We start from the raw sequence: 26857 nt of genomic DNA, 5'->3' as shown, positions 1-26857 counted from the left end.
AATTCACGCACTGAATTTTTGTGCCCTCTAGATTTCAGCACTCTGAAACAAAGACCAGTTTGCCTCACTCTAGTTATGGTTTTGCAAAGCAGTACTTGGATAGGATTCTTCTAAATAATAAAAATTAACCTTTCTAGCACCTAATATGGTCTAGGTACTGTGCTAAGCACTTCACAGTTATTATCTCATTTTATATTCACAACAACCCTTTGAGGCAGGTGCTAGTATTATCCCCATTTTCCAGATGAAGAAACTGAGGCAAATAGAAGTTGTGTCCCACCTAGCTGTCTTGAGTAGTAATCCAAAAGACCATGGTCTTTTCTAAACACTTTTTCCTGATCCCACCAAGGCAACAAGAGCACAAGAATAGTTATCAGCTCACCATACATCTAGTGACTTCATTTCCTACAATAGTCTGAACTTGGACTATACATAATTTTTTCCTAGGCAGTTGAAAAATAAGCCAAGGAAAACTTGCCTCCGAATTTGCCCCTGTAGTTTGTAAACGCAGCACCTATATAATTCGAATTCTAATCTCTCTGAGCCACTGAATTCTGAGCATTCTCCTGAGTGTAGCCTAGGATACCTTAATACCTGGAGAATAGCCCCTTTTAAAAAATGATGGATTTTGATCTTCCACAGAGCATGAGATTTGTCTTTTTAAAAAGAAAAGAAAAGAAAAGAAAAGAAAAGAAAAGAAAAGAAAAGAAAAGAAAAGAAAAGAAAAGAAAAGAAAAGAAAAGAAAAGAAAAGAAAAGAAAAGAAAAGAAAAGAAAAGAAAAGAAGTGGATGTAACCTACAGAGGAGGAAAAGCAGAACTGTGCTCAACAGCTAGATCAATAGGAAAATGGGGGGGGGGGGGGGATGGTACTTTCTGAAAACAATTAGCATTTCATATGAATATTCAAAAAGGAAAAACCTGGGGCCTGCAACCTCTCTCACACACCTTCTCTTATTGGCTAGGGAAGTCTCAGTTCTCTCATTCCTAAACACCGGGTGGTGACACATTATCTCCACCTGGTTATTGTCTCCAAGGTTAATCAAGATGAAAGCAAGTACCTTGGGAGAATTCTAGCCTCTGGTACATTCTAGGAAATGGAATTCAGGCTCTGGATCCCTATCACTGGAATTTAGAGTACAAACCTCTCCCTTTTTGCCTTTCTCCATCAATGTAGGGAGTTCCAGTGGAGGTCCTGCCTTCATAGACACAAATCCTTTGCAACTTTAGGATCTTAGTTGCTTAGAGCATTTCGTGGTTAAGGTACTAGTCCAGAGATTAACAGTCAATAATATGTGTCTCTCTGTTTCTATCTCTGTTACTCTTTCTCTATCTCTGTGGGTATCTCTCTGTCTCTATATTTTCGTCAGTCCATATCTCTCTCTCTCTCTCTCTCTCTCTCTCTCTCTCTCTCTCTCTCTCTCTCTCTCTCTCTCTCTCTCTCTCTCTCTCTCTCTCTCTCTCTCTCTCTCTCTCTTTCTCTCTCTCTCTTCCTCTCTCTGTCTTTGTCTCTCTCTCCCTCCCTTTTCTCTTTCATTTCTTCTTCCTCTCTACTCCTTTGCTCTCTCTCTCTCTCTCTCTCTCTCTCTCTCTCTCTCTCTCTCTCTCTCTCTCTCTCTCTCTCTCTCTCATTCTCTCTCTCTCTCTCTCTCTCTCTCTCTCTCTCTCTCTTTCCCCCTGGAAAAAATAGGCTGCAGTCACTGAAAAAATGTGTACTTCATCCTAGAGGTAACAGAGAATCCCTGACTCTTCTTCAGTGGGGAAGTGGCATGGTCAGACCTGGGCTTTCTAAATGTCTATTTAGAATCTGGGGAGAAGATAAATTACAGCAGAGGGAGGCTAGGTGAAAAGAGGCCAATTAGAAGACTAATGCACTAGCCCAGGGAAGAAGTCATAAAGGCTTTAACTAGGTTGGTTGAAGAGTGAAAGAAAAGAAATAAACATGAGAAATGTCATTAAAGTGGAACTGATGAGACTTGGCAGCTGACTGGATAAGGGGGTGGAAAGGACCACAGATGCCATCTAGTCCAACTCCTTCATTTTACAAATAAGGAAACTGAGACTCTTCTGCCTCCAAGCACAACACCCTACCCTCTACCTGAAATTCCTTTGTGTACTTTGTGTTGCAGTGTATCTCCAGAATAGAATGAATAAAATCTTTGAGTGCTGGCACTGTTTGGTTTTGGTTTGGTTTGTGTATCCCCAATACCTCCCAGAGCCTTGTACATAACTGACATTTCTGAAACTGAACTGGATGGAGGACACGGCACTTAGAGTAAAGGATGTATATGTTCTTTGCTCTGTCTTACCACACCTCACGGCTTTTTAAGGATATTTGGGGGCTCTCCTTGTGGGACTATGAGCTGCCTGAAGCAACAAGGGGGAGTTCTCAAATGAGTCATTTAAGTGGGGGGTCCCGTACTTTCTGCAAGGAATTTTTTGGAAACCCTTGGTTTTGGTGGGAGGCAGGGGAGAACCTTGACTAAGATTCTGTGATGATTCTGCTTGCCATTTGGAAGGAATCTCCCCCTCCCCCTGCAGCTCATCAACTTGTTCTTTGAACTAGTATATATGGATTTCTTTAAACCAGGAAGTTAGAAATAAAGAACAAATGAACATCCCGCTTACTTAGCAATGGGGGTGAGGGAAAGGCTGTAAAAACAATTTAACAGTGGTTCTGTACAGAGGTGTCAAGCATGCCTGAAGCATGTGGCAACATTCCCCACCCCAACCCCAACCAGATTAAAATGTAATTGGGAAACATTTAACAAAATAAATTAAAATATAATGGAACCTAGACAGAGCCCATATGTGGTTTGCTGAGTCAGTATATAGCCTTAAATATGGTCTAGTGACAATTCTGAGGGACTTATGACTAAGAATGCTCTCCAATGCCAGAGAAAGAACTGTTAGAGTTAGAACGCAGGTGGAAGCATCGGATTTTTCACTTATTTATTTGGGTTTATGTTTGGGGGTTTTGGCTTTATAAGATTACTCACTGATAAAAAGGAACAATATGGAAATCTAAAAAAATATATGGTAGGGGCAGCTGGGTAGCTCAGTGGACTGAGAGCCAGGTCTAGAGACGGGAGGTCCTGGGTTCAAATTTGACCTCAGACTCTTCCCAGCTGTGTGACCCTAGGCAAATCACTTAACCCCTATGGCCTAGCCCTTACCACTCTTCTGCCTTGGTACCAATACACAGTATTGATTCCAAGACAGAAGGTGAGGGTTTTAAATATATATATATGGTATAGTGAAATTTCTATTTGAGTTTGACACCACTGCTGCAGAACATCTATTTGCTGGGCCATTTTTTTTCAATGCCTCCTCTACTTGCATTGTTCCTAGAGGCAAAAAGCAATACAAGCTTCCTTTCCACACTGCAGGAATTGGGGCAACCCCACAATCTGGAAAATCCAAATAAAATATTTTTGTCCTCCCTTCATATGAGAAAAGTCTGTTTTTCCTTTTTTTGTTGGTGGGGTATTTACAGTAAAAGAAATTGTGAATATTCATGGTATTAATAGATAAAATATTTTGATATTATATAATACTATTTATGCATTTCTGAGTTTCCAAACTTTTTCTGTGTCATCTGCTGACCTTAGCGTGTGGTCTATACCTTCCACAAAACTCCTTCAAAATTCCCATTTAATTTCTTATGCCGATTCTTGAGATCTATCAAAAGCAGGATGGGAAAAGTTGAGATCTGGAAGGGTGACCTGCACTTTAAATTATTCCACTGAAGTGTGTACAACAGGACGCATACTGATAAGTCTTTAGAAAAATTTGAAAGGAAGATATAGATATCTTAACGCTGATCAAGAAAGCACTGAAGCTCATAGGACTTAGACCCAAGTGGAATATTAGAGATCATCTTCTCCAATCCACTCATTTTAAAGATGAGGGAAATGAAGATTAGAAAAATTAAATGACTTGATGAAGGTCACACAGCTAAAAAGTAGCTGAGCAGAGATTTGAATCCAAGCCCTTTGACTCCAAATTTAGCACTTTTGCCCCTGAAGCTTCACAGGTAACAGAGTTTCAAAAAGGTCTTTGATATTAGGGAATATGCCTTATGGTCTTCTTGTATTCCCTTCTCCCAAGGCAGGATACTGGAACATGTAATTATTATGTTCATTAATAAATTTGTTTTTGCATGAAGCACAGCCTCTTCTGTTGACCTACGGACACTATGAATCTCTTTTTCTAGCAGAAATTTCCTTTGGGCACCTCCTTACCACTTATTCTCCTGTTGCCAGGCTGATCTCCCCAGATCAGTTCCTCCTTTCTGAACAAATACATTCGTAGCCCCTTTGCACCAGCACAAGAGTTCTATATTCCCCATCTTGGGAACTGGTAAAAATGTGATCCCACCTCAGCAAGGTAGAGGGGCAGGATAAGTTGAGGTCAATTAAAAGAGTAAATAAGATTGAAAATGTCCCAGAAGGCATCAGCACACTTTGGGAGTCTTGTTGGATCATTTAAGAGGAGAACGTTTGGGTTCACTAGGCTACACTGTCTAAATTGGGCAAATAATCAAATAGACTATTGGGCAAATAGTCAAAATGGAATAAGATCCCAGAAAGAAATGAGTGGGAAAGGGGAGTCAGGAGGGAGAAATGGAAAAGAGAAAAGTGGCAGGTTGGGGTTGGAGAAGCTACTGAATTAGTCTAGTCTAAGTGAGAGGAACAAGGGACTCGGCATTAAATCATAACCGGCCATTTCCTATCCCACAAGCCCAACAGTCTCGTCCTTTGTTCTCCACATTGTGGCTAACAGATCTCAGCCAAGCCTAAGACAAGAAGATAATTAATGAAGAGCCCAAGACTAAGGAGAACTGCATTAGGAAAGAAATTAAGGGCAATGGCGGAAAAAGGGGAGTCAGGGGTGTGGATGTTCATCGAGGAAAACTCTTCTCCATCTTTGCCTTGCATCGCAAGCCCAAAGCCCCTCAGGAGCCACTTAGAAACAGGCCATTCATTTTCAAGATGTAAATCTCTTGGAAGGGTACCTTATGTTCACAGAGTCTGAGACTGGAGGTGCTGGGCTGTGTATTGTAACTCTTGGCCAGAGGAGACAGATAACTCTTTTGGCAAAGTTTCTCAGTGATGAGACCATGTCTAGCACTGATTTTCTACAGATTCTACAGTCTTAGCCCTACCAAAATGTCAGTTTTGTTTTGACCATAGATCACTCATCCTGATTCCTTCTATCGCTTATTTGGGGGTGGGGGGGTTCCTCCTCGAAAGTACCCACAGGTCAAACATTCTGTGCTCCTAACAGGCTGTGAACTTCTTGGACAGGCAAGGGAACATTTGTTCTGCTCCATACTCCTTCCATATTTCCATTGTGTTCGATTTCCCACTCCCCCTTCCCAAGTCCCTGGAGGATAACCTCTTCCTCATTTTAATAGCTTGGACCCCAGTCAAGGTTGATGTGTTTCTCCATTTTGCAGGATATTTTCTCCAGAAAAAGACAAAACAGTGTCTAACAGTGCTAGTTTAACAGCCTGGGTTTTGTTTTGTTTTTTAATCCTTTAGAAACCAGAAACCATGAAGAGAACACGTAGGAAAGATGGTTCCTTTTTAAAACTCCAAACGACAGAAAAGCAAAGTTGTTTGGGGCTTGGGGGGGCTTATATATAATGGTGGCTTTATGCTACAAAAAGAGTCCTCTTGGAATTCATCTTTCCTTAGAATCCTGCTTTAGAAAAACTAACAGCGCTTTGGTGGGGCTATGGGAGGCAAAGAGCCTCCTAAAACATCAAACTCCATCCTTGAATTCTGTCAAAAATAGCAGACTCTATATTAGCAGCCCTGAGGAAGGCCTGTTCCTGACTTCTAAAGGCAACATAGGCTTAACCATGAATCAATAAATGGATCAAGCACTTGGAGGGTGCCAAGCATTGTAACCATGACACTCCTTGTTGTCTCTAGCATAAAAGACAGACTCCCAGTCTGGCGCTGAAAAGCTGCCATTATTAGGCTCTAACCTACATTTACAAATTGATTTCATGCCATCCCCCCTTACACGTGCCATGTTCTAGCCAAAATCTTCCCCAAACTTGACCTGCTGTCTTCTGCCTCTTCTGTCTACTCATATAGCCCATATTTGGTGCTCACAGTGTATTCCATCCTTCCTTATCCCTGCTGGTTAGAACACTTATCTTCCATTAATGCTTAGTTTAAGTACCACCTATTGCATGTTCCCTTGGCTGAAGTGGATTTGCTCTCTCTTCAAATATTCTACATATTTCAAACTTCTATTTTAAAACCCACAACACAATATAAAGTTTCTTTGTTTTTTATTTAATTTAATTTATTTTATTTTTAAACCCTTATCTTCCATCTTAGAATCAACACTGTGTATTGGTTCTAAGGCAGAAGAGCAGTAAGAGTTATGCAATGGGGGTGAAATTACTTGCCCAGGGTCACACAGCTGGGAAGTGTCTGAGGTCAGATTTGAACCTAGGACCTCCCTTCTCTAGGTCTGGCTCTCAATCCACTGAGCTACCCAGCTACCCCCTCTTTCTTTGTTTTTTAAAAGCAAGAACTTCAATTTTTCTCACTGTGATTATCTAATATATATTTTTTTATCCTAAGGATATTTCTGCAGCACTGAGGGAGAAGGGCTTCTGCATTCAATATCTGCAATCCATGATATGCATATATAAAATATTCATATAGTGTCATCTCAACATATATGTGTATTATATAATGGGTCTATATATATTTTTATATCTAGAATCTCTAATAAATCGACAATATGACCAAAGAAGTAAGGCTACAGAATCTCTAAGCCATTCTATGGTCTAAGGTGCCTCTTAGCTCCGACCTGCTATGTTCTTTATTTTAAGATTTGCTTCCTATTCTGACAGTCCATGTTCAGTATTCTAATATCCCACCAATCTCTGCCATTCCAAGTTCTATGTTCTAGAGCCCTCTAGCACTAACATTCTGGGTTCTGGTTTCCAAGGTCCCTTTCAAATCCAACACTGTATGCTGTTATGCTTCCTTCCAGCCCTGACACTCCTTTTCTATGTCATAAGGTCCCTTCTAGCTCCGACATACAGTGATCTGGGTTCTAAGATCCCTTCTATCTCTCCCATAGCCTGTGTTCTGTTTGCTTGGTTTATGTGTATATTTTTATGCTGTCTCTCCTCCAACAGAACATAAATTCTAGGAGGGTAGGGATGCTTTCATTGATGCCTCTGTTCAGTAGCGAGACTCCTAGAGTCTATTTCTTTCTTTGACCCTTCTTTTCCTCATCTGTAAATCTGGGGATAGTGAATGACCTCCCTCACAGAGATTTGTGGGGATCAAATGAGGTTATACAAGCCAAGTGCTGTATAATGGAAGAAACTGTTAGTTCTGTCTTTAAGCTACAAGCCTCAACTGCTAAGTAGTGTCACCATGCCCAGAGTTCAGGGTCCAGAATCAGGAAGACCTGAGTTCAAATCCCACATCACATACTAATTGTATTACCCTGGACGAATCACATAACATCCATTTGCCTCAGTTTCCTCATCTATAAAATGGGGGGAAATAGCACCCACCTCCCAGAGTTGTTGTGAGGCCAATGGGATAGAATATTTGTAAAGCACTTGTATAAATCCTGGCTATTATTGTCACTGTTGTTGCTGTCATTCTTGCTACTATTGGGCACTGTTAACAAAAATCTGTGACTTCTGAACAGTGGATATACAGAAATCATCTTTCATTTCAACAATCCTTTTTCCAAATGGACTTAACTCACCAATGAGTTCAGTTAGAAAAGAGAACTATGGGAAAGAACCATGGCATAAAGACAAAGCATCAATGAAATATATATTTTTTTAACCCTAAGCCTTATCCTCCAGGTAGCAAAGAACAAGAAAGACTAACAAATAACAATCATAATGACAGTAACCATTCATAGTTCCTTAAGAACTGTCTGGCCTGTACTTCATCCTAAGTATATATATACATACATACATACACATGTACATATGCAGTAGGACTTGTCATACATACACATATATGTACATGTGTATGTATGATGAGTTCTAATGAATAATTCCAGTAGGTATTATATCCACTTAGTGAAATATTATATCATGGCAGGACTTTCCTCTAAGCTATTAAATTTCTGGGTTGTTCCTTGCCCACCCATCCAGCCACCCACCCACCACCTACCTTTGCAAACTTCCAAACCCCTTCTATGTTTTTTTTGTCCTGAATGTTATTGGGAAGTACAAAACATGAATACACTTCATGATGACCTTTAGCCTGGACTATAGGTTAGGTTTAAGGGACAGTGGGGGAGAGAGAGAAAGAAGCCAACCAAGAGAGTCCAAAGAAAAGAAAGAAAGGTCATTGTTGGGAAGCAGGGAAATCTAAGACAAGATGAGAAGAGACAATAAAGAGGGAATTCTGAAATTGTCAACAGTAGACCAGAAGAAAGTGGGAGAGGGTAGGATGCTGTATTAAAGGCAAAGGAAAACTTGACAGCATTACGACCAACATACAGATAGAGGAGGTAAGGATGTTCCTGACTGGCCACGAGCAGCTCTGGGCAGTAAAGAAATATTTGGGAGCAAGTCATTGGGGGAACCAAGATCCAAAATGGCAGCCCTGATGTTAGGAAAGATGTTGGATACTCCAGAAAATGAAGTTGGGTAAAAGGAAAGGGGAAATGGCCCAGGGCTCTGAAAATGACCTACAGGGATAGACCTAGGGGCAAGAGCTGAGGAAGACACAATCATCTGGAATTTAAAAGATAAAAAAAGTTTTGGCAGAACCAGACAGGAGCCCAATGGCTCACCCTAAGAGATTTAAAGAAAGGAGAATAAAAGTAAGTGGAGAAAAACACAGAATTCCACATGTAGCATACAGCGGACACTGCATAGCTGGTAGGTTTAGGAGGAACAAACAGAACACCACAAAATGAGCATAGCTGGGAAATATATACTAAGAAAAGTAGAAAGCAATCTACTAGACTCTTTAAAAAAAAGCACATAGTCATATTCTTTGAATAGCTATCTGAGATCTTAGACCATCTGCATTCTCTTCCACCACAATCCTAAGCTGAGCACAAAAAAAAAAAAGAGCCAGATATTGGGCTTTGGCCCTGTTGTTCCTAAGACCATCCCCAGTGGTCCCAGAGCCCTGTCCCTGATCATCTTCCATCAGCTTGGATTTGTGTAATGCTCCTATTTGCCATATGTCAATGGCAACACCATTACTTTTGGAAACCAGAGTATCAGCCACTCACTTGCTTTGCCCTTCTGTCCATTTCAATGAGCTGGAGTTGCCAGCAGCAGGTCTAGAAGAGAAGAAGAAGAGGTGGGGTGGGGATGGCGCATGCATGGTGGTGGGTAAGCCACCCTACCTAGAAATCCAACAGGGAGCTAATTTTTCTTAAGAGATGCAAAGATGATAGGGCATCTTAAAGGAATTAGGTAAATCCCCAGTCCTGCCAAGTCTGATTTCTGATATTCTTGTTCTAATATCTGTTGTAAGGAAGAATAAGGCTTTGAAAGAGCTTTCCCTTGCTAGCTAGAACCAACTCCAAATTACTTGTCTTCTTGTGGGTGCTGAAGTGACCTTAGGGCCTGTCATCAGACAGGTAATCCATTCCCTTTTGTAGTAGAATATCAATCAGGGTGGATGCCTGTTGGTGGGGCTTTTCTCAAGCAGATCTGACTGTCGACTGTCCAAAGCATCATCACTCAAATAAAAATTTGGGGCCTGGACTTTGTACACTTAAAGTATGTCTTGATAAGTATAATGGATACCATCTGTAAATTACATCTCTTCCAAAATGTGAACATGGGGGGAAATCAGTCGAATGAACAAAAGTTTAGAGAACTCCAAGACATTTAATAAGAAATGACCACACTGAATGTTAAATTTTTGTTACCAAGCCCATACATAGCACAGGAAAAATATTGCACATTAAACCCCCAAAAGCAGTTAGTTAGAACTTAAAATTAACCACAAATATCATCAACCACACAAAAAAGAAAATGCTTTAAAACCAAAGAAAAGGAAATTTGGTGTCAGTAATTATTGCCTGATATTGTTCACTGGGCCCACCATTACCGTAAACCTGGTTCAGACATGTAGTCCAATTTATTATCACTGAACAATCATTTGATTTTTTTTAATTCTATAAAAAAAGTTTTTTGGTAGTTGTATAGGTTGAACATTCAGTTGAGAAAGGACCATGACAGGTCCAACCTTACCCCTTCAGTGTAGCCCCTAGGTTCATCTGGTTCCAGGTCATGCATTCTAGCTGCGAGGTCATTTGGTACAGATTGTCACTGTAAGAGAAAAATTCAAGTTAGAAGGAAGGAAATGAGAATTTATTAAATGCCAACTATATGCCAGGTACATGTTATTCACTTTACAAATATTATTTTATTTGTTCCACACAACAACCTTGAGAGGAGGGTGCTATTATTATTATTCTCCTCATTTTACAGTTGAGTAAACTGAGGCAGACTGAGATTTAAGTGTCTTGCCCAAGGTCACATAGCTAGTAAGTGTCAGAGGCCACATTTGAACTCAGATCTTTCTTGACTCCAGGCTCCATGTTCTAAGCCCATCAGAATCCAAACAAATGAAATTCTTCTTGCCTAAAGTAACAACATTTTTATTTTCCTTCAGAGAAAAAATTTTCTGCCCTTCATTCCATATTGTGAGTATGAAATAAGTAGTCACAGATGTACCAAGTTCAAAGGAATCTTGGGTACTGCCTCGCTCAAACCATACCGGAAAACAATCCCTACATCAACATCCCTTACAATTGGTCTCCCAACTTCTGTTTAAATGCCTCTATTGAAGAGATAGATCTACTAAGCTCTCAACATCCTTTCCACTTCTGAATTCCTCTCTGCTCCTCACCCTCGACTTCCATCTCCATTCTCTGGGGCCATCCCTCAAACCTGGACTATACTCCCTTCTTGTCTCCTTATAGAATCATGCTCATCCCTTCAGATATGGCCCAAGGACCACCTTCGTGATCTCCCTGACCGCTAGAGTCCTCCCTCTCTAACTTGGTGTTATTTAGTTGTTTTCAGTCATGTCTGACACTGTGACCCCATTGGGGGTTTTCTTGGCACAGATATTAGAGTAGGTTGCCATTTCCTTCTCCAGCTCTTTTCATGGATGAAGAAACTAAGGCAAACAGCATGAAGTAACTTACCCAGGATCACACTGTCAGTAAGAAGTGGAGGTCACATTTGAACTCAGTGTTTAAGTGGAAATTTTCTATCCTTTGGACTTCATCTCCCAGCATTCTTTCCTGGTCCCCAAATTCCCTTTTCCTTTTCTGTTTACGTGCATCCTTTACATGATGGATTTTAAGCTGTGGGAAACGCCTCCCTCGCTCGCCTTCCACATGGAAAGCTGGTGAGCTCTCTCAGTTTCTCTCGCATTTTACTTTCTCTTTGCTTCAAGTTAAATATTAATAAATATTATTAAATATAATACTTGGAGTATTGAATATTTATTTTTAAAATTTACATCAGGAACCACCTAGCTCCCTCCCCCAACTCCCTTGTATTTAGTTACTTTATTCATATTTATTTTGTATGTATGTACACAAAGTATCCCCAGTCCCAGTGCACATTTAAGTTTTTTTAATTAACTATTAAATATTAAAACTTCACCAAGACTTTGAGGACACCTTGTGTAGGGAATTGCTGTCCTTTCCAGCACCTGGCACATAGTAGGTACTTAATGATACTTTGGGACAGCTCTCCTAGTTAGGAAGTTTTTCCTGACATCAATCCTATTTTTTCCTCCTTGGAACCTGTGCCCATTATTCCTAGTCCTGCCCTTCAAATAGATTGAATCAAATCCCTCTTTCCTATGCCAGCCTTCAAATATTTGGAAATACCTCTAATGTCCCTTCTCTCTCCCCAGTCTTTTCTTTATCCACCCAAGTTCCTTCAATTCATCTTTGGATGTCATGGGTTCAAGGCTCTTCACCATTCAGGCTGTGTTGCTCTGGACGTTAGAATCATTCATTCAGGTTGACCTGATCTCGACATAGAATCATGCATCCAGGTTGCTTTCTGGAGATTAGAATCATTCAATCAAATTGCATTGCTCTGGACACTGGAATCATTCAAAGGCCCAGCAGAAATGCCATAATACCAACCACTTAGGGAGCTTTAAGGTACTCAGAGCATCTTATTCACGTTATATTAGTTGGTCTTCACAACCCCCTTGTGAAGGAGTTAATAGATTTATCACTATCCCCACTTTACAGATGAGAAGAGTAAGGTTCAGAGAGGACATTGAGCAATTCTTCTAGGGTCACACAGCTAGTTTGAATCAGAGGCATTTTATAAACCCAATTTGAACCCAGACTCCATCTCCAGCACCCTGAGAAAGGACCACTTATCTATTCTTAGGAAAACAAGCACTTGAGATTTTGAGCGATCTTTAAAAAGCCTAAAGGAAGAGGCTGGAGAGATTGGGCACACCAAACGCGCCATAGACTCTAGAACCCCAGTTCAAGACAAAAGCCTGGAGCTAATGCGTTAAGGAGGGCAAACTCATTAGGCTGTTTTAAGAGAGGACCAAGAGGAAGACCACATGGTTGATGATGACCTGAAATAATGGAAAGTGAGTGATGGGTTGGCCAGTACTAGTGGATGTGGCACAGAAGCAAAAATCAATCTGGAGGGTGATATTTTGCCCAAGAAGAGAAAATGAAGTTGGGGAGGGTTAGGGAAGAGTGATGGTAGCACACAAAGAAATGCTTCCTGGTTAAATGCTGGAAATCACAACCTATTGATAAGATAGATTCTGAGTCCTAGGAAGTCTCTCAAGAAATGATGAGGTTCTTCAGACACTTCCTAGCTGTGTGACCCTGGACAAGTCACTTAACCCCCACTGCCTAGCCCTTTCCACTCTTGTACCTCTACCATTATTGGTTCCAGGGCAGAAAGGGTTTACAAAAAATAAAAATGAAGAGATTCAAAGATTGCCCAGGGACACATCCAGAGGTAGGATCACGCCATCATAGATCAAGAGCTCAATGGACCTCCAAGGCCATCTTTTCAATGCTGGCATTTTATAGATAAGAAAACTGAGACTCAGGGAGGTCAATACAATAAGCCAATAAGCATTTAGTAAGTGCTTTCTAGGAATAGGGCCCTGTACTAAACATTGAGGATACAAAGACATATCTCCTGCCCTCAAGAAGCTTCCAGGTAAATTAAGTGACTCCTAACCCCTCCACCAAGGTTACGCAACAAGTAAGCTATTTGGACCTAGGTCTTCTTGACTGAAGATCAGCTAGGTCATACAATAGCTAGAATGCTAGTCAGGAAAACTCATCTCCCTGAGTTCAAATCTGACCTCAGACACTTAGTAGCTATGTGACCCTGGACAAGTCACTGAAATTGTTTGTCCCAGGCTCTGCATCTATAAAATGAGCTGTAGAAGGAAATGGCAAACCACTCTAGTATCTTTGCCAAGAAAACCCCAAAGGGGTCACCAAGAGTCAGACATAACAGAAATGATTCAACCACAACGACAACTTCTTGCCTGAGTTAGTCTGGGAACAGTTATTAAGCCCCTACTATATAGAGGCACTGCGCTAAGTGCTGGACTCCAAGCCCCACAGTCTAGCAACAGCATAACGCCACTGCTCCATAAATAAGCAAAGGAGAAAGTCCTAACTCATATGTGGCAGCCCAGAATTCCATTGAAATAGCGAGCCATGTTTAATAAGCAATAATGGATCACAAATCCTGAGAATCTGCCTTCTCCACATGGCATGTCCTTGAGTTTCTCCATCAGGCATGGGCAGCACCAAGCTTTAATTAAAAAGATATTCTTGTCAGGCCAACAGAAAGCCGGACCTTGAGGAAGGAGCCATCCACGGGGAGATGATGGACATGGCCGCCACTCCGAGTAAATGAGAGCTGCCCTGTGCTTTCTCTGTAGTTTGATTAATCAAAGCAAAGCACATCTGAGTCTAATGTAATCACGTCCAAAATGATTTTTTAACTCCCCGGGGCAGGTCCCTGTGATAAGGAGGAAATCAGATTCCAAGAGGAGATTTTGCATATGAAAAGTCAAGTGACTTCAAACTAAAAGTATGCAAAGAATCATTTGTCAGAGATGTTGGACACCATCATTCATTCTCATGTCCGACTGGCTATTATGCTACTATAATATCCTGCATATCATCCCCCCTCCAAAAAAAAAAAAAGAGGAAGAAGAAAGAAAGTATTAGACTTTCTATGGTTTCCCCATTGGCAACAGCAGCCCGTGCTGGTCCGTGCCACCACATTGCACAATTCCAGAAATTCTTTGCTGTAAGGCGGGTGTAATTAATTCCTGCAGGATCCAGATTTTTATTAGAAGCGCCAGCCCAGTGCATTTCCAGGAGGAGACTCCACTCACTTTCTTTAGGCTGACAGTTCATTAATAAGAGACCTCCTCCACAATTTCAACTGGTTTTTGTTCTCCCTCGCCTTTTCATCAGGCAATCCATTTATTCATCTTGTCATTAATCTAAGCCAACAAGCATTGTATTCCCCAGGCAGCTGTATATTTTTGTGACAATTTTTTCCCCTTTTTAAAAATATTGCTCACCCACTAAAATCACTCAGCCATACTGACAGTTCTCCTAGGCCTGTCAGGATCCCCCTGAATCCTTCTTCATTTTAATTCATTAGTATGCCACAGGAAAAACCTGGAGATTTCTCAGGAGCTGTAGGAAACTGACTTCTTGAACCAGCTTTCTTTACCTCTGCGGGCTTGTACCTAAGGGGTCCTCACAGTTTGTGCAGCCGCAAGCTCGGGTTCAAGGGGGACAAGGTAAAGAGGAAAAGGTCAGAGGTTATCGGCACTCAAGTAACTAGATTTTTCCCCCCAAGAACTACAGATCGGCCGGTCGTGCCATGATCTTCCTCAAAGAAAAAGCTTAAAATTAAAATGGCTATTGGGGTAAAATGCAAACTTTTTGAAGGCAGGATCTCCTGTGGGTTTTCTGGTAGAACCAATGACTGCTACAAGTAAATGATAAATAAAATAGGAGGCAGTTAGATGGCAAAGTGGAAAGAATGTCAGGTCTGGAGTCAGGAAGACTCATCTTCCTGAGTTCAAACTTGCCCTCAGACATTTACTGGTTGAGTGATACCCTGGGCAAGTCACTTCACCCCATTTACTCAGTTTCCTCATCTGTCAAATGAGCTGGAGAAGGAAATTGCAAGCCACTCCAGTAGCTCTGCCAAGAAAAAGACCCAGAAAAAGACAAAGGGGTTGGGCAAGACTAAAATAACTCAACAAGCATGCAATGGGGAAAGGCTAATCATCTCCTGCCTTCTCAGGAACAACTACTTTCAGGAAAGAGGTGGTGAGGAAGAAGGAGCATTTCCAAGGAAGCTTCACCACAGGGTGATAACAGACACTCTGAAATCCTTCTGGGCAGGGGGCCACCAACAAGGCTGATGGTGGTGGGTAATTTGGGTGTGATCAGACTTTAGCTTCCTATTTTAACTCAGTGAGTAGGTGTTAGTCCAGTTGAAGGGCTGTGTTATCCGTGCCATCTAAAATGATGCTGTCCTAGGCAAAAGCCCGGTACCCCACCTTAGACACCGCTCTGTATCACTGCCTTACTTCATCTTCACTGAATTTCCTTATTCTGCCTTCCACCCAGGGTTATCCAGAAGTTGCCACAATGGCTTTGCTTTGGGAGACGGAGATCTCACGAGGATCCTGGTAGGAGGACCTATTCGTCTTCCTCTTCTTCCTAATGATTATTCCAGGCTGGAAAGGCCAGGAGGGGACCAGGAGGGGTGGTGCTCAGAATACACCCCAGGCTGGTTTCCCAGTGATGATGATAGGGATCAGGCTAGTTTCAACCACATCCTCCCAACAGTTCTCAGGGGATTCTTGAAGGTTCAGCCTATTAAGCTAACTCCACCTTCCCAGCTCCAAGGAGGAACATGAGCCTCAGGAGCCAGAAGGGCCCTCTGAGATCACCTCATTCAGCCCTCACATTTTACTGATGGAGAAACGGAGGACTCGCCCAAGTCACAGAGGCAGTAGGTCACAGAGCTAGGATTCAACCCCAGGTTTTCAGGTGCCAAATCGTGTTCCCTTGCCAAGCAAAACAGAACCAGAGAAACAACTGCTGCTGAGAAAAAAGTCCGCAATACAGTGAAAGGCAGAGATACGAGAGTGGTTTGCCATTTCCTTATACCAAAGGTCATTTCTAAAATTGACTCCCACCATCCTTTTGCCTCAAAATCATCTGGATTATTTTGAATATACTTTGCATTTTTTTTCTTATCTGTATATGTGCTTCATTCTCCAGCCAGGAGAATGAGTACAATTCTTGACTAGTTGCCTTTTGGGGAGGGAGGAGGGGTTTTTTGTATTCCTAACTAAGAATACAACTTGTACATAACATAGGACTGTAATACATGTTTGCTGAACTGAACAGAACTGAAAACCCTGCCTACTCAAGCGTGAGCTCTGAGGGTGAAACCAATAAAGCTGTATCCTTCTAAAAGGAAACCAAACTCTGCTAACAAATATTGGGGCAACAATAACAAATACGTCCCAGAGAACAGATAGAGTCCTTAGACTCCCAACCTGGGGTTCCCTACATACCAGAACACAGGAATGTAAACTTGCGCACATGGAGAAAGAATCCAGGATACAGAGAAAAAGAGAAGTTCAGAAATTCCGGGCCCCAGAAGGGAAAGTCGATCTGGGGGAAGGGGTCAGTCCAGATGTGACTTCAGTGGCAAAGCCAAAGCTATCATGGGATCAGAGGACTGGAGAACTGGATGGGATCTGAGAAATTAACTGGACTGGGGTTGCACATGGCACACTTTTGCAGACTTTTTTGATGTATCGATCACTTACGCCAATTTTGTTCTTCTTGTCTTTAAAAAAAATGCTATTTGTTATACAGGATGGCTTTCTGGGAAGCTGAGAGGAAGGCGATGCTGGGGGGAAATGTGGTGATACATGAAACAGAAGACATCAATAAATACTGTGCCCTGAGGTTTCACCCATATCAGGAACTCCCTGACGTACAACTTCCTCTATTTGTCAAAGTAAATATCCAAAGGCATAGTTATACTCTATGTGTGTGCGAGCGTGTGTGTGTACACTGATACAGATACAGATAAATGGATATATTGGCAGTGCTAGTGAAAGTTCCATATATGCATGTATAGGCATGTTATATGTGAATATATATAATAACAACAGTGTGTATGGAGCACTTGAAGGTTTTCGGAGTATTTTACAAATGTCATCCCCTTTTATGCCCACAACTACTCTGAATGGTTGTTGTTGCTCAATTGTGTCCATCTCTTCCTGACCCCATCTGGAGTTTTCTTGGCAGAGATACTGGAGTGGTTTGCCATTTCCTTCTCCAGCTCATTTGATAGATGAAGAATGAAGATGAAGAAAGATGAGGCAAACAGGGTGAAGTGACTTGCCCAGGGTCACCCAGCTAGTTGAACTCAGGATTCCTGACTCCAGACATGGAACTCTATCCATTGGGCCGCTTAGCTACCCACCCAAGTACCCTGGGAGTTAGGTCCTATTATTATCTCCATTTTATAGATGAGAAAACTAAAGCGAACAGAGGTTAAATGATTTGCTCAGAATCACACAACTAGTAAGGGTCTGAGGCTGGATTTGAATCCAGGTCTTCCTGTCTCTAAGTCCAGTTATTTATCTACTATGCCACCTAGACACTTAGCTTCTCTGTGTATGGGCATGTATGCATAAAACACATAGACATACAAACATGTACATACACGCATGTATATATATACATGTGTGAGTACACTGTATACAGGTGTGTGCATATGTGCATATACATACATATACACATGTATTATTCACACATATAATCTGGTTCACAAAATAAATTTAGAAAGAAGAATTTGCTAAAAATACACATTTCAAATATGTAAGAGAAGGCCATCCTTAAATGTGAATAAACAAAATAAGAAAATTTTTACAGGCAGCTTTTAAAAAGGGGCTCAAGGTGATAAACTCCCCCCCAAAATTTTTTAAAGTTCTTTTTCAGCTAAAAGAATAGCTATTCATTTTCTCTGTAAGAAATATTTGAAGCGAAGGGCAGCTGAGAGAGGGAAGACACTTCTACGGACTGGGATTCAGCCCTAAAGGAAGTCAGCCCTAAGCAAGAAAAAAGAACTTAAAAGGAAATCAGTAGTAGATCATTTGGTTGTTTTGGCCCACACTGCCGGGTGACCAAGTTCTCGACCTCCACACAAAACTTTTTTTAAACAGCCATAATCTGGGCTGGAACGCCTCCATCCCCCCTCTTAAAATCCCAGCTTGATTCCCAGTAAATGCTGAACCTTGCCAGTGTTTACTACATCCAGCAAGTACAAGGTAGGAAAATCCCTTCCATCCTTGAAAGGAGCCACAACTGGTGGCTGCCTCTGTCACTTCCAAGGGATGTCCTTGCTCAGACAGGCTGAAGAGTCTCAGAATGGAGTCCTGGAAGCAGTAAGCTAGGTTGGACTAAAGTAGCCAGCTCTCCAAGGGAAAGAACAGATGACATGGCAGAGTTGGAAGACTCACCCAGGATCAAAATCTGACCTTTTAAAAGTCCGCTGTTATCACTCACTCTCATTCCTATTCTCCAAGCCATACCCCTCCCCAGAGAGAGAGAGAAAAGGAGAGAGAGAGATGGGGAGAGAGAGAAACAGAGACAGAAAGAGAGTCAGAGATGAAGAGAGAGTGAGAGATGGAGAAAGGAAAGGAGAGAAAGAGAAAGAAAGAGAGGGATGGGTGGGTAGACAGACACACAAAGACAGACACACAGAGAGTGAGTGAGAGAGAGAGACAGAGAAAGAAACAGAGAGTGTGTGTGTGTTTGAGAGAGTAAGAGATAGACACAGAGAGTGAGAGACAGACAGATAGACACAAAGAGTAGGAAGCAGACAGACAGACACAGAGAGACAGAATGACAGAGAAAGAAACACAGAGAGTGAGAGTGAGAGACAGAGAGAAAGACAGAGAGAGATACACAGAGAGAGAGACAGAGAGGAGGAGAAACAGAGAAAGAGAGAGAGACAGAGAGAGAGAGAGAGAGAGAGAGAGAGAGAGAGAGAGAGAGAGAGAGAGAGAGAGAGAAACACAGTGCTAAATTACATTGAAAAATTCTTTCACAACTAAAAAAAGCAAGTTTCTAACTCAAAAACTGCTTACACACATTTCCTTTCCATGGTTCCTTGGGAGCTGACTCCTAAGGAATATCCCTTTAGCCTTCCTTCTGTCCCAACCCACTCAGGTTTACAATTTCTCAAAGTTACAGAACTTTTCCCTTTTGCTTACTTAGCTGGCAGAAGCATCACCAGAGACTCAGTTTCTGTTAACAAACACAAAGGCCATAGGACACCAAGGGAATGTCATCATTTGATTTCACCTCTGTTGACAAGTTGGATTCGATGCCCCAGACCCACAGGTTTATTTATTTCCCAGGAATATTTATTTATTCCCCAGGAGGACAGGCCATGGTATTTTACTCTGAGGAGCAAAACAGTGCCTATGATATGCATTGGTGTGAGATGCATGCATGAGCACTCTTTTGTACAGTTTGGAGAGAGAATAATGGGATATTTCCCCTACCCTTGTGATTGGCCTGGTTGCAATTTTATGCTTATGTTAAGGGACATAAACCTAAAACCTGGGTCATACACTTAGAACAGTCTGACCTGTCAAGTTCAGAAGAAACTAAAACTTTCTAACAACAGGCATCCCTGTTTTCACTCCTAAACAACCTACATGAAATAAATAGCAAGAGGTACAAAATTTCAGCACCTTTGATTCAGTAATCTAACCTCTGTGTGCCTTAAAGATAGATAGATAGATAGATAGATAGATAGATAGATAGATAGATAGATAGAGATAGAAAGAGATAGATTTTAAGAAACACATAGTGATATAGTAAATAGGATGCTGAACTTGGAATCACAAAGACCTGGGTTCAAATCCTGCCTGAGACACTCAGGTACTAGTTGTAGGATCTTGGACCAATCATTTAACCTTCTTCTGCCTTGGTTTCCTCATAATAAAATGAAAGTTGTGTTGGTATTCAGTCATGTCCAACTCTTCCATACCTCATTTAGAGTTTTCTTAGCAAAGATACTGGATAGTTATGCCATTTCCTTCTCTGACTCTTTTTATATACACGAAGGACTAAGGCAAAACAAGACTAAGTGACTTGCCCAGAGTCATACATCTAGTAAGTTGCTGAGGCCATATTTAAAGTCAGGTCCTCCTGACTCTGGGATTGGGACTCAATCCACGGATCCAGCTAGAAGCCTTGAATAAAAATTGGAACAATAATAATGCTTAGCTCTCAGGATTGTTGTAAGGATCAAGTGAGAATCTATATGTAAAGTGCTTTGCAAACTTTAATGCACTATAGAAACAGTTGCTATTATTTTTGTTTTTTAAACAGCTCTGTGGCTTCCTAATAATACCTCTTTCTCTCTCCCTGATCATAGTATAATCTTCTCTTATAACAAAAATATATAATTAAGCAAAACAAACGCATTGGCCATATGCTACCATGCCTTATTCCAAATTGGCTAAACCACAAGAACTCTGCCAAGGGAAGAGGGGTACCTTTTACTACCTGTCCTCTAGGAGAATGGAAATTCCTTGAAGGCAGGGACTGATTTTTTTTTTCTCTGTAGCCAAAGGATCTAACACATTTTCAGTCACACAGAAGATGCTTAATAATTGCTTGTTGGTTGGTTGACTGATTGATTGACCACACTGGTCAGAGTTCTGATGTCTTTCAGTGTTGTATTATATGAAGCGATTCAGAAGAATCAGAATATAGACGATGATTAATAATGAATAATATACTCAATTATGTTAATAATAACAGCAGAAAAGTCAGAAAATTATACAGAAGCAAACAGGATGTTTTGGTTATTGTTTTGTTAAAGAAATAAGAGAGAGGGCATATTGGGTGGTAGTTGGAAGACCAGTCTAAGACATGGGCATGCAAAGAAATAGTTTAACCTCACAATTTCCCCACGATGGAAAGAAATTTCCACCAGGAATTCTCTAAGCTGATGCAATCATAAATTTGGACAAAAATACCTCACAACACACTCTCCCAGGAAAGGTTTGTATATCCTTTTAAAACACATTGTGGGAATGGCTAAGTGGCTCAGTGGATAGAGAGCAAGCCTAGAGACCAGATGAGTCTCTAAATGGATGACCCTGTGAGTTCTTGACCAGGCATCAACTGATCTGGGTTCTGGTTCCAGTTCTGCCACAACGTCCCTTAGGAAGTCATTTCCTCTCTCTGAATGCCCTTTTCTATTCTAATAATCATTTATATTATTATAGCTTTGACATTCTATGTTCTATATACTAAGGCCCCCTCCAGTGCTAACATTCTGTGATAAAGTTAAAAAATAACTCAGACATCCAGAAATCAGAAGGAAAGGTGTTCATTTTAATCTTACCTCCAAGAATGTTACAAAGTAAGAATGGCCAGGAACTGTTACTATAGGAATGTTAAGTGGGGGAAATCCTAATAAAGGGGTTACAGGAAGTGGGAGGGATTCCATTTAAACTGCTAATTGATAAATAATCTGTTTGCTGAAGTACTTGAAAATAGGAGGTCCTCCTCAGAGCAAAAGGGAGGATGACAGGAGAGCTTTTTTTCTGTACCTGTGGTCAATTAGCCAATCAATTAGCATTTATTATGTCCTTGCTGTGATAGATGTCACAAATACAAAGACAAGCCAAAAGGCATGGCTCCTGAAACAGGAACAAGAAAGGAGAGTTTGGAAGCAGCTAGGTGGCACAGTGGATAGAGTGGGAGGCCTGGGTTCAAATATGACCTCAATCAAGTCCTAGTTGTGTAACCCCAAGTCATTAACCCCAACTGTCTAACCCTTACCACTCTTCTACCTTAGAACTTATTTTTAGTATTGATTTAGAAGGTAAAGGGTTTGTCAGATTTTTTAAGCAGACGTAAATCATTTGAAATTTTTGTCTTTATCTAAAATTATTTTTAAATTTTTGAGATAATGTTTTTAAATGCATATAATTAAATATGCAGAGGTGGCCCATTGAATAGAGTCAGGAAGCCTGAGTTCAAATCTGATCTCAGACATTAACTGGGTGCCCCTGGGCAAGTCATTTAATTTTTTTGCCTCAGTTTCCTCATCTATAGAATACACAGAAAAGAAAATGGCAAAATACTCCAGTATCTATGCCAAACTGATTACTTTAGGATGTCAGAAGTCAACTTAAAGCTCAACAATGCTTTTTTCAATTATCCATTTTTGTGCAATTGTCATTATTTAATTGAAAAGGTTCAATAGCTTTTCCCCTTTCTTTAAAGATGAAGAGATTAGCCATTGAACAAGACTGAGGTTGAAGAGTCTAATATCTAAGATTTTGTTTAGAAATTGGTTATTCAGTTCATTTTTTATTACTAGCCAACTTGGCTTGTGTGTGTGTGTGTGTGTGTGTGTGTGTGTGTGTGTGTGTGTGTGTGTGTAAGGGAAATTTCATTCTTCTATGGGAAAAACTTATACAGGAAGGGTCTTAAAGGCAGAATATTAAAAAGAAAGGGAAAATATCTGTATAAAAATCATTTGAAAATCATCTGTACTTTGCCCCTGTCATCATCACACCTGGTAAAGTTTGGAAAGTCCTTTGAAAACCTTAATGTACTACATAAATGCTAAGCTAGACAGCCAGTGACCCAGAGAATAGAGGACTGAGGACTGGAGTCAGGAACACTTGAGTTCAAATCCAGCTGCAGACACTTATTAGCTTTATGGCACTGGGAAAATCACTTAATTATTGCTTGCCTCAGTTTCCTTAGTTGTAAAATGGGGATAATAATAGCCCTTACTCCCATAGGGTTGTTGTGGAAATCAAATGAGGTCATTTGTAAATCAAATGTAAAATCTGCTTAGCACAGGGCCTGACAAGAAAGAGAGAGAGAGATGGATAGACAGATGAATAGAAACATAGATAGATAAATAGAACCTAGATAGATCAATAGATAGACAGACAGACAGATGAATAGAAACATATAGACAGATAGACTGACAGACAGATAGGTAGACAGGCAGATGAATAGAAAGACAGATAGGTAGATAGATAGATAGATAGATAGATAGATAGATAGATAGATAGATAGATAGATAGACAGACTGACTTATTCCCTTCCCCTTCTAAGCTATCATTATCATAGTCATCAACAATGACAAATATTTATCAGGTAACTACTTAGTGCCTGTCACTATTTTCAACACTAGGAATACAAAGAAATGAAGAAGAAAAAATGTGGGATAGCTATGCATCATGGGAAAAGCAAATCTATTCAGTCTGTGTCTTTGTATTCCCAGGAAACTATGCACTGTCCCTTGCATGTGGCACATAAAAAGAATTTATTGTTTGTTGAATTGAATTAGGAGCAAGTTTTTTTTTTTAAATAACCCCGAGTTTGTTTCTGTGAGTTAAAACCTCTTAGAGCCTCAGTTTCTTCAGTTTTAAAAGGAGAGGACTGAATTCAGTGGACTTGAAGGTCCCTTTCAGCTCAAAATCTATGATCTGTGCTAAACAGTGTTCACCTAAGGCTTTCCAGGACGGGGAAGCCGCCCAGTAAAAAAGAGACCTTCTCTAACGCTTACCTATTGCCCCCAGAGCAGCCCCTGAGTAAGGCGGATACTTCGGAGAAAGGGAAGATTCAAGGAGCGGGGGTAGAAAGAACGATCTTGGGAGCTGTGTGGGCCACTGACCCCTAAGAGTTGCCTTGTACAGTCGAGTTTCTCGTTCAGAGTTTTGGACAGTAGCGTGACACGCTCCCTCCAACACGCAGGCGGACAGCCTCGGGACATAGCCTGGCCTTGAGGGGATTTAGGGGGGAGGGACTGGTATCCTCCCTTCCTTCGGTTGCGGGCTCCTTAGCCAAGACTTCCGCCCCCGAGCCTGGAAGAGGGCCAACTCAAACCCCAGGCACCTCCTAGATCACTTTAATTAAAAGCGATCTGGCTCAGAGCTGGAGAGAGAGGAGGTGACCTCCCTCCCCCGGGGTCCCAGGGCCTGGAGGAGGGGAGGGAAGGGTGTGTGTGTTAGTGGGTCGCAGCCACACTTCCCAGAGGCTCGCCAGATTCCTCCAGCTCCCCCGAGCCCGATTTCCTGTTCCAGTCCCTTCTCTTTTCCTGGAGTCCCCAGAGACGTCCGGACGTCCCCTCTCTCCTCCCCTCCCCCCCATCCCGCCTCTTCCCCAGAGCGAGCGCTCCCACTCCCCAACCTAGGCTTGGAGTCTCGCTCCTTCGAAGAAGGCAAAGGGATGCTGCTCGTGTACCAAGAGTGCCGGGATTGGGGTGGGGCAGGGACAGAGAGGTTATGCTCGGTGCCCGAGGCCTGGAAAGGTCCTAAAACAGGCTCCTGAAAGTGTGAGCCTAGACCTGGGGCCTCCCTGGGCTAAGGGAGCTGCAGTCAAAAACTCTCCCTGTGCTGGCAGGATCCTGGCTCCTCCGTACCCACCCCACCCCACCCCACCCCGCCCTGCATCCTGGTCCTGCGCCTTTACCAAGGGCAGACGGGCCTGATCTAGGGGACAAGGAGTCCCACCTCGACTCCAGGTCTGCTTCAGAAGAGCCTAGCATCCGATGGAACTGAGGGCGCCCTCGGAGCGGCAGCGAGGGTGTTAAGGCAGGCCCCGAGGGCATCTGGTGGCAGCGGACGAGCCCCGCTGCGGGTGCCCCATTTTCCCTCCAACCCGTTATCCAGGGTGCGCCGACCTGCACTGTCTTTTGGACCCACCAGGGGGAATGGCCTGCCACCAGAGATCGGGCCCCATTTCAAGACAGGTCAAGAAAGAGTAGTCCGTCGCGAAGCCCGAAGCGGATTGAGCACAAGCCCGAACGGGCGGCTCTCAGGTGCACTTAGCTCGGGGCCTCGAGCCCCTCCTCCCCCCACCCGAGGGATCCGAGGACCAGTCTCTGTCATCCCCACCCCCACCCCCACCCACCCAATCTCTCCTGACAGACCTTTTTCCTTCCTTCATTACCTCACTGCCTCCTTCCCTTTGACGTCAGCCCTGCCCCCCTCCCCCAGCACCGAAGGGAGAGAAGTTGGGATGGGGGTGGGGGTGATAGGAAGTGTCAGGATCCCCCCCCCCAGGCGGGGGAGTAGGACGTGAGGTAATGAGAGGCCAATGGGGAGCCGGAAAACGCCGTGGCCACTTCCCCTCTTCCTCTCTGCTTCCCCCCCACCCCATTGCATCCCTCTCCCCACCCCCACCCCTCCAGGCCCCGGCTGCGCCCGCTGTCTGCGCCCGAGTTACTAAGCAACCCTATCGGAGTCGCGGGACTGAGGCCAAGTTCACCAAAAGTTGAAAATAAATTTTGGGGAGGGGAGGTGGGGGGGGAGGGAGGTGCGGAGGAGGGAAGCAAAGCTTCTCTCGCAGCTCCCGAGAGCAGGACAAAGGGCCCAAGCTGGGGCTGCCTCCCCGCGACTGCGGCGGCGGCGGCAGCGGCTACAAGGCCGATTCTACTTTCGGCCGGTCGCGTCAGCTCTGCCCGCCGTGTCCCTGCGAGGCGGCGCTGGGGCAGAAAGCGCAGCTGGGTGCCGAGACCTGCCTGGCCACGAGTGCCCGATTGCCAATGGGCTTCTGAGGTATCCAGAAGGGAAAGAAAAGGGCAGAAGCCCAAGAAGATGAACAATCAGCAGATTTAGAGATGGGTGGAATCTTAAGGATTCCTGAGGTGAGGAAACTGAGGCCCAAGAAGAACCTCTTCCTCAAAATCCAAGCGCTTTCCATTACACTCCGCTGCCTCTGTAGAATATCGCCAGAAAAGTCACCCTCAAAGGGAGACAACTCTCAGACCTCTCCTGTTTACTAGCTTTATCTCTGGGCCAGCCTTTTCCTCCTCCAGAACTCAGTTTCCACTTTTATCAAATGATGATAATAAAAACGCACTGCCTTGTGTCCGGGAGCTTCTGGGCCCCTTCTCAGAATTATGTTCTTAAATGCATACAAGAAAATCCATGACATGACAAAGGAGACTAATGATATCAAAATAAAGATATTTCTTCAACTTCCCAACCCCCTGAAATATGTTCTGTGGGCTCCAATCTGAGAACTCCAGCCCTCCGGAAAATAGCTATTAGTAAGAGAAGACACAGCCAAGGTTCCCCATGTCCCTCCATCCAATTGATAATTAGCCCTTTCTATTGAAAACCTGTAACTTTTCACAGCAGACTCGCTTAAAAATAACAAGCTTACATTCTTCTAAAGGCTTTGATTTTGCCAAGCACTTTCCACTACAATCAGAGGGACAGATATGTGTGTGTGTGTGCACATATTCCTATTATTTGTCCCATTTTATGGATGAGGAAACTTTTTCAAAGAGGTTAAGTGACTTGCAGAAGGTCACACAGTATCAGAAATCGAAGGAGATCTTGCTGACTCTAAATCAAAAACAGATTCCACTGCACAATGCTGTGTCCTATTCATCAGTGTCGTTATTATTGTTGTTGTTGTTGTTGTTGTTAAGGGGGGGACCAAACCTATGTTGCCATTGGTATTGGAGAACATTTTCTCTATCAGTACCCATCAGCAATTTCTCTGCAACTCTGACTGGAGGAGCAATTGGGGATTAAGTGACTTGTCCAGGATCGCTTAGCCTTTTGGAGAAAGGACTTGAACACAGACCTTCCTGACACTAAGACCGGCTCAATTCTCCAGACTGCCTCAATAGTGTCATCAGCATCACCATCGCCATCATCTCGTTACTTTTTTGTTAGCTTTCTCTCGTTCTCACTGATGGCGGTTCTTTAAAAATAGTTG

The 26857-nt window shown here is 42.5% G+C and overlaps 1 protein-coding gene across 1 annotated transcript in view; it reads right to left on the bottom strand.

Annotated features, from left to right (window-relative positions):
* WT1 (WT1 transcription factor) overlaps nucleotides 1–26857 on the bottom strand; it is a 64188-nt gene that overhangs the window by 25452 nt on the left and 11879 nt on the right. The window contains exons 7-8 of the mRNA XM_056803788.1: nucleotides 10230–10307; nucleotides 9257–9307 (exon numbers count right to left, since the gene is read on the bottom strand). Coding sequence (XP_056659766.1) covers nucleotides 9257–9307; nucleotides 10230–10307 — 129 coding nt within the window. The remainder of the gene's footprint in view (nucleotides 1–9256; nucleotides 9308–10229; nucleotides 10308–26857) is intronic.

Source organism: Monodelphis domestica, chromosome 6 (genome assembly GCF_027887165.1).
Source record: "Monodelphis domestica isolate mMonDom1 chromosome 6, mMonDom1.pri, whole genome shotgun sequence".
NCBI lineage: Eukaryota > Metazoa > Chordata > Mammalia > Didelphimorphia > Didelphidae > Monodelphis > Monodelphis domestica.
The sequence above is the reverse complement of the archived record's forward strand: the minus strand, read 5'-3'. Positions and strand labels throughout refer to the sequence as shown.